Consider the following 8,349-nt stretch of genomic DNA (forward strand, 5'->3'; position numbering starts at 1 on the left):
CAATGAGGTGAGTTAAGGTGAGTTTCTTAGCTTTCTGTTTTCAAAGATCAAAATATAGAGTATCATTTTGTCTCTGAGTGTAAATCACAGAATCATAGGTCTGGAAGGGACCTTGGAGATATTTTAATTCAACCCTCTGCCCAGGACAGGAGTCCTTATGCCATCATGGACAGATGCTTGTCCAAACTTTTCTTGAAAACCTCCAGTGATGGAGGATCTACAACTTTGGGAGGCAAGCTGTTCCATTGATTAACTCTTCTTACTGACAAAGAATGCTCCTTAATTCCAGGTTGGATGTTCCTCTGATGAGCTTCCACACCTTGCTTCTTTTTCTGCTGTGAGCTCTTTGAAGACTAAACTGACCCCATCTTCCCTGTGAAATCTCTTCAAAGATTGCAAGAGAGTTGTCATGTTTTCCAATACTCAAAGAGCTGTAAAAATAAATAATAAAATAATGTAAGTATATAAATGAATAAATAATATTTTATTTAAATCTTACTACTTCATTTTTCTCTCTAACTGAAGTTTGAAATCCTAAGTGAATTGAAGATAAATTGGTAAATACAATTTATTTAAATATTATCTTTTCAAAATATGTCACAAAGAGGTATAGGTATATCAAAGTATTAATATAATATAGCTATATTTTGGAAAGTAACATCTATCAATTCAAGGTACACTTTATACAATATAGTTTGTACATTGCCAAATAATTCCTTCTTTACTCAGTATACATTACTAAACAAATGTATATATTAGAAAGAAAGGGGGGAAACCAAAATGTCTTGAATGTTTTATTAATTTATTAATTGGGATTTTAAAACAATAAATGCAGTTGCTATATCTCCTTCTACATTTCGCAGATGCTGTCCTCTACAGAACCTCAGAACCAGACCATAACTACATTTCTCATTTTGGGTTTCCCTAATACAAGAAAAGTAGAAATTGTTCTCTTTTTCGTCTTTCTCACTATGTACCTCCTTACTGTGACTGGTAATATTATCATCATCATAACTGTTAATACAGATATCCATCTTCAAACCCCTATGTACTTCTTTTTGGGAAATCTATCTTTACTGGATATAGGGTATACTTCGTCCACTGTCCCTAATTTGCTTTCCATCCTTTTGATGAATGTGCATACAATTTCCTTGGTAGGTTGTATTTCACAGTCTTATTTTTTCTTTTTCCTTGGGTCAGCTGAATGTTTCCTCCTTGCGGTGATGGCCTATGACCGATACATAGCCATATGCTACCCACTCAGATATCCAATAATAATGAATAGAAGAATATGTGTTATTTTTGTGATTATATGCTGGATAAGTGGTTGCTTGTCTCCTTTGGTAGCTGCCCTTATGTTAATAAACTTACCATTTTGTGGACCAAAGATAATTAATCATTTCTTTTGTGATATTCCACCATTATTGAAATTAGCTTGCATAGATACATCTTTGATACAGCAGATTATTTTTCTACTTTCTGCAATGGTGATTCTGAGTACTTTTCTCTGCACCATTATCTCCTATATCTACATTGGCATAACTATATTGAAAATACCATCTACACATGGTCGTCACAAGGCTTTCTCCACTTGTGCCTCTCATCTGACTGTTGTTTCTTTATATTATGGAACTGTTATTTTTATGTATGTAAGCCCAACCACCCGTTCATCTTTTGACCTGAACAAAGTAATTGCTGTGATATACAGTGTGGTTACTCCAATGCTCAACCCAATGATCTACACGTTGAGAAATCAAGATATGAAAATAGCCTTGACAAGAATAATCTTCAGAACAGGGATCAGGAAGAAAGACCTTGATTTATCCAAGGAATTCCATCCATAAGCACACCTTGTTGGAAGTAAAAATATAATAATTTGGTTTTTAATCTAAAGGTTATGAAATTGATTTATTTATTAATCTGATTTATTTATTAATGCATACTATTATTTTTATTAATGTAATTTGTATTAAAATACATGTCTGCCTGTCCTCAAGGTATGCCTCTCAATTCTTTTATATATGATTCTTTTTTGTCTGAAAAATTGGTTGTGATATTTAGGAATAGAGTAAAGTGATTCAAAATTATATTATTTAGGTCATCAGATTAGAAAAAGAGAGACCATTTCAAAGATTGGGTAATTTGGTTGAAGTCTGACTTTATTAATATTTTAAAACAATTAAGAATATTTCAAAACTTTCCAAAACACATCAGAAGTTTTCTCTATATTTTCTCTAAAACAGGCTATACCACAGAATACCTACGATACACAGTTTAAAAGAAAAAGAGTTCAGTTCCACTTCCAGTGGTAATTTTCAATCATATACAGGAAAACAATTTTCACCATGGATGAGAACTGTGTGACTTCCCAATGAGATTAAATTGAATGCATAATATTCAAGATGTTTGCTGTATAAACAATACTTAAATGATTGGCATAAGTCATAACTATATGTAGAAATATAGTTTTAAGGACTACATTTGAAGGGGTTTCAGAGATATCACCTAAAATCTTTAAGATATTCTAATTTATTCCATGAAAGAAAAATTAGGATGGTAACATCAAGATTCTCTTTCATGATTTAGATGCAGGCAGTTTGCTGTGAACAAAAACCAGAATTATCAGTATGCCAAAGTCATCACAGAAATAGTTTTAATTTTTAGAATAGCAATATAAGAAGCAGGGATATTAGATCTTGAAAAACAGATCTTGTTATCTTGACACTCAAACATTTCTGTAAATGCAATCCACTATACAATCAGGTCAGTTGCCTTGATCAGCATTGTATTTCACCAGCTCGTGAATCTTCATTCTATAGTGTCATTGCTTTGTAGGACTACTCAGTTCTGTCCTATCAAATAATGTTGGGGAAAATGAAGGAATTGATTTTTTTGCAGTCTTTAGGGAAATGAAAGTATGCCACAAATAACATTAATAAAGAGAAAGAGATCAGATATAAAATAAAAACAACAAAGAAATTAAGAGGATTGTTTAAATATGCACCATGCCCATAAAGTCATGCATAAAGAAGACAACCACTGTAAGATACTTAGTACTTACATATTTAAACACAAAATAGATATTGCTGAATATAAAAAAGAAGCATATTTAACTACTTCAAGACATTCCAACCAAAATATTAAGGATGCAAAACAAAAGACTGTTCTGACTTGAGCAAACAAGAAAATGTCTTGCAATTTACAGGATGATATTTCAGTCTTTCCTTGAAAAACCTCAAAATATGTTGTTTGTATACTTTCAGTACAAATACCATCTGGATCTACAAAGCATATCTATTTCATTACTAATTTCTAACAGGAAGTTTGTGTACTAATGTGCAATAATAAATATTAAAATGTTATCGAAAATGAAACATTTTGAATCAGCAAAATTTTAATGTCAATGTTACTAAAGCAATAGATCCTGTATTGGTTTTAGACTCCTGATAAATGCACAGTTTTCAGTAGAGTCTAATTCAGTATCATCCTTGGGGAATGTGACAGTCTTCTTACTAAACTAATATTACTAAAGTTTTTTTTTAAGAAATGCATTTCTTCATACTGAGTCTAAATTAAAGCCCAAGAGATTGATAATTTCTTTAGAGATGTTACTGTAGATAGTTGCATTTTGCCACAGTGCCAGTGCTTATTTTCTTGAGTCAAAAAAAGAAAAGTATTTTTTTCTCTCCAAAAATTCTGCCATCTCTAATTTAACTGCTGAACTCATAAATAAGTGACTTCATTAAAATGTACCTGCTTATATGTATCATGCTCATGTTTCATAATTTAGCATTTCTTCAGCATCTCCACAAAATAAAAGTCAGCCTTCAACAACTCCAAAGAGATCTTTTTAAGGCTAGGAGGTAAGATTTTAAGTTTCCATTTTTAGGAATCTTAATATAGAATGAGCATTTGACTTCTCATACTAAATATAAGGAGGCAAATGTAGTGAAAGTAGGATAGATTTTATTCTTTTTTTAATTTGTTCAACTTTTTTCTCTCCAAGAGGAAGTCCTCCTTCCTTCAAAACAGGATAATCAGATATGCTCTAAACATAGACAATTTATTAACAATTGCAAGAATAAATGGCAATGCAATGGAATGGAATAGAGCATAAAAGTTTATTTGGCTAAGTGTGATTAGATATACAAAGTATTTGGCTATATTGTAGAAAATGTATCATTGAAAGATCTATCTGTAAAGAATTGCAGGGAGAGCAATCTGTATAAAAGGTTTGTACATGTGCATATATTTTATATTTCTCCAAACAATTGCTTCCCAGTTCAGTATATATTATTAAACTAATGCAAATTAAAATAATTATTAATTGGTTTACAATTAATATTATCTAAATTTAGTTAATTTGTTAAAACATTAATTATGGTGCTTCTGGATTATATCTCTTTCTATATTTTGCAGATGCTGTTGTCTACAGAACCTCAGAACCAGAGCATAACTACATTTATTATTTTGGGTTTCCCTAATACAAGAAAGGTAGAAATTGCTCTCTTTTTCGTCTTTCTCACTATGTACCTCCTTACTGTGACTGGTAATATCATCATCATCATAACTGTTAATACAGATAGCCATCTTCAAACCCCTATGTACTTCTTTTTGGGAAATTTATCCTTATTGGATGTAGGGTATACTTCTTCAACTGTCCCTAAACTGCTTTCCATTCTTTTGATGAATGTGCACATAATTTCCTTAGCTGGCTGTCTTTTGCAATCCTACTTTTTCTTTTTCTTTGGGTCAGCTGAATGTTTCCTTCTTGCAGTGATGGCCTATGACCGATACATAGCCATATGCTACCCACTCAGATATCCAATAATCATGAATAAAAGAATATGTGTTATTTTTGTGATTGTTTGCTGGATAAGTGGTTCTTTGGCTCCTTTGATAGCTGCCATTATGGTAATAAATTTACCATTTTGTGGACCAAACATAATCAATCATTTCTTTTGTGATATTCCACCATTATTAAAAATGGCTTGTATTGATACATCATTGATACAGCTGATTACCTTCTTGTTTTCAGCAATGGTGATTCTGAGTACTTTTCTCTGCACCATTATCTCCTATATCTACATTGCCATAACTATATTGAAAATACCATCTTCACACGGTCGTCACAAGGCTTTCTCCACTTGTGCCTCTCATCTGACTGTTGTTTCTTTATATTATGGAACTGTTATTTTTATGTATGTAAGTCCCACCACCCGTTCATCTTTTGACCTGAATAAAGTAATTGCTGTGATATACAGTGTGGTTACTCCAATGCTCAACCCAATGATCTACACGTTGAGAAACCAAGATATGAAAACAGCCTTAAAAAGAATAATGTTCATAATGCTGTTGAATAAGAAAGAAATTGAATTATCTCATTGAATTATCTCATTGATTCCATTTTTTTGCAAATGTTTGTTCCGAAGGAAAAGAAAGGCAAGATATAAGATTTCATGATCCCTCCCTCCTACCCTCCCTCCCTTCTGCCTGCTCACCTTCTGCAACATCATTCTCTTTTGGAAATATTGAATTACGTCTTTGTTTATACATATTTCATTCTTCTCACTTAAGTTATTCTTGAATGGTGCAGCTTTTACATTTTGATTATAATTAAGTATTGCTACTTTCATGGATAGTACATTAATGATAAATAAACCTGACTTTGTACTCATGACATGGTTACCTGGCACTATCTCTTATACTTCTTCATATCATTTCAGCGGATTAATGGTTATATTTTATTTAGAGTACACTTTGACAACAGAACATTTTTATTTATTGTATAAAGGAATAAGCCTAAAACAATTTTGGATTTTTGTTATGGGCAAAGCCAGAGGGAAAAAAATGGATGCACACACAAACATGTATTGGTGGTCTGTGCAGAGCTGTTTACTACACAAATTTGTGAATATAATTGTGTTACTTTAGAAAATACATTTTTGGTAGACTGCACAGACACAATATATTGGCAATTCATATGTCTAACATTATCAACAAGTTCAAATTCTTTTGTTTTCTTTTAAATTCCAGGATTTGATGTTTTTATCCTGGACTTCCAAACTATAAGCCACTGACTTTTGAAAATTAAAGACAGGTGGATAATTTGTTTTTATTTAGCATTTCATTGCTGTTTTATTCTATTTTAAATGCAAAGTATAAACTACTTTGATTTAAAGTAGGCAGATTGTAATGTGCTAAGCAAAAAACCTGCAACCATGTAATAAATGTTTTTTTTAAACATAAAATGTTGTATTATTAGAATGAAATTATATTTTATTTACTAATGTTTGTACATTTTGAAGATATAGTCAAAGGAATCATAATTTTGTAGGTATCTATCATAGTTCACTATTATATTAATCATTGATATATTTCATCTACTCTAATCTTTGGAGACAAGAAAATGAAGCAAACTATTTTAATGTGCAAATAAGGAAGATTTTAGACTTAAAATAACTATATTGTCACTTTGAATGTATACTAATTGGCATACATTAAAATAGAATTTCATTGCAAACAGCTCTTACAGGGTAATTAACACCTCCAATATACACTACATAAAGATGACAAAATAAGAAAAAAATAAAGACAAAATTATGCATATTCCCCCTATATATTATATGACACAGAGAAATAACACAGCCTAGCTCAGATGAATACATGAACATGGTGAGAAAAATGAATCTTGCAAGTTTACAAGATGGATGGCATAGGGCAGTGATGGTGAACTTTTTTGGCTTGCGTGCCAAAAATGGGGGGAGTGTAGGAGGGTTGTGTGTGGGCGTGCCACACCCATAATGCAATGTATGAGCCCCAGCATGCATGCGCACATGACAGGCAGTCTCCGCATTTTTGCATGCTTTTTTTCTCCCTCCCCAGGCTCCAGAGTTTTTATAGGAGCCAGAGGAGGGCGAAAATAGGCCTCCCCTGCTTTCCTGAAGCCTCTGGGGCGCAAAAAACTGGTCCCATGGGCAAACCAAAATTTTGAAAATGGACTCCCAGTTTGCTCATAGAGCCAGTTTAAGTCCTCCAGAGCCTTCAGGGGCCTTCTGGAGGCTTCCCTGTGAGCAAACCGGAAGTCACTTTTGGCAAAACCTTTGGCCCTGTTAAAATCATGCAATGCACCAGAAATGTTATGCAATTAATTCAGTGGTGGTATTCAAGTAATTTAATAACCAGTTCTCCTAGGGTCAGGTTGGCCATCATGGGTGGTATGGTCATCCTCATCCTCCAGGTCTGCTGCACATGCAGGATGAACCTCTCGTGATGGCCAATCTGACCCTGGGCAAACTGGTTGTTAAATAACCACCATCATCACCCACTGTTAAAGTGGATCCTGAATGCTGTGCTGCAATGGAGAAATGGGAAATGGAGTAGCCAGCACAAGGAAAGCAGGAGGAGCAGAGAGAACAAAGAGGAAAAGTGGCCTCCTCCTTCCCTCATGCTGGCCACTCTGTTGCACATTTTTCCATTTCAGTGTTGCACCATGGAGCTTGCCCCACCCGCCACCACCCAAATCCCCTCAGTTCCCCAAGAAAATTGGTCAAAGAAAAAGATTCCATCATGCGCTGAGTGCCATAATTAAACTATGGCTTCCTAAGATTCCTTCTGTGTCATTGGAGAAAGTGAGGAGGGTGAATCAAAGCATCTCAGGAATTTATTCAATTTTGGAAGATGTTGGTTTGGATACAAACTTTAAATTGAACCATGGAAAATATCCAACTGATTTCAATGGCTCAGTATGAACAGTATTTAGTTCTATTCTATTCTTATTGGATTGTTATAGATATGTTAGTAGTAAATTTTACTATGTTTTTTAAGAAAACAAAAGAAAGTATACATATATCATATTATACATCTAAGAACAGCATTAGCTCTTGTTGAAATATATTTTTTATTGTTAGAATGCAATTTTCGTAATCCAATGTTCCTGTTTACATCACTAAGGCTAATGAAGAATTAAATGCATGTATGAAACAGTAGTTTGTGTCATTAATAAATTTCAACCATTACAATCATTTGGGCCAAGATGGAAAATTTAGGAGGAAACAAAATAAATCTGGTTATATTTGTAAAATATCTTTACAACCTTTCTTAATTAGCAAGAGGAAAATTATTACCTGAACAGAATTGAAACAATATGAAAACATGTCCACATCTCTGCTTCAGCTTTCATTGCTGATTCTAAAAATGATTCAATGTATATGTTACTCTTTGTTTTTGAAAATGATGATAAAATAAAGAAAAAAATAGTTACAATAAACCTTTCATACATCCTTACATTTCATTTTTCATTTTTTTTCAAAAATGTCATCTAGCTTTAAGACAATGTATCAACAAGTT

General features: G+C 32.9%; 2 protein-coding genes across 2 annotated transcripts; both read left to right on the forward strand.

The window, feature by feature from the left end:
- The first annotated feature begins 863 nt into the window (after positions 1 to 863).
- On the forward strand, positions 864 to 1,844 carry LOC106546262 (olfactory receptor 6M1-like). Its single transcript, XM_014063099.2, has one exon. The coding sequence runs from the start codon at positions 864 to 866 to the stop codon at positions 1,842 to 1,844; it is 981 nt and encodes a 326-aa protein (XP_013918574.2).
- A 2,683-nt stretch (positions 1,845 to 4,527) lies between these two features.
- LOC106546260 (olfactory receptor 6M1-like) lies at positions 4,528 to 5,388 on the forward strand. The gene has a single exon (XM_014063096.2). The coding sequence runs from the start codon at positions 4,528 to 4,530 to the stop codon at positions 5,386 to 5,388; it is 861 nt and encodes a 286-aa protein (XP_013918571.2).
- The last annotated feature ends 2,961 nt before the right edge of the window (positions 5,389 to 8,349 follow it).

Source organism: Thamnophis sirtalis, unplaced genomic scaffold, assembly GCF_051295495.1.
Source record: "Thamnophis sirtalis isolate CommonGarterSnake01/CBP01778 unplaced genomic scaffold, rThaSir2_p1.2 scaffold_4, whole genome shotgun sequence".
Classification (NCBI taxonomy): Eukaryota; Metazoa; Chordata; class Lepidosauria; order Squamata; family Natricidae; genus Thamnophis; species Thamnophis sirtalis.

Bases quoted from the DNA above. Each gene is read 5' to 3' on its own strand.
- LOC106546262 (XM_014063099.2), top strand. From the start codon at position 864: ATGCTGTCCTCTACAGAACCTCAGAACCAGACCATAACTACATTTCTC.
- LOC106546260 (XM_014063096.2), top strand. From the start codon at position 4,528: ATGTACCTCCTTACTGTGACTGGTAATATCATCATCATCATAACTGTT.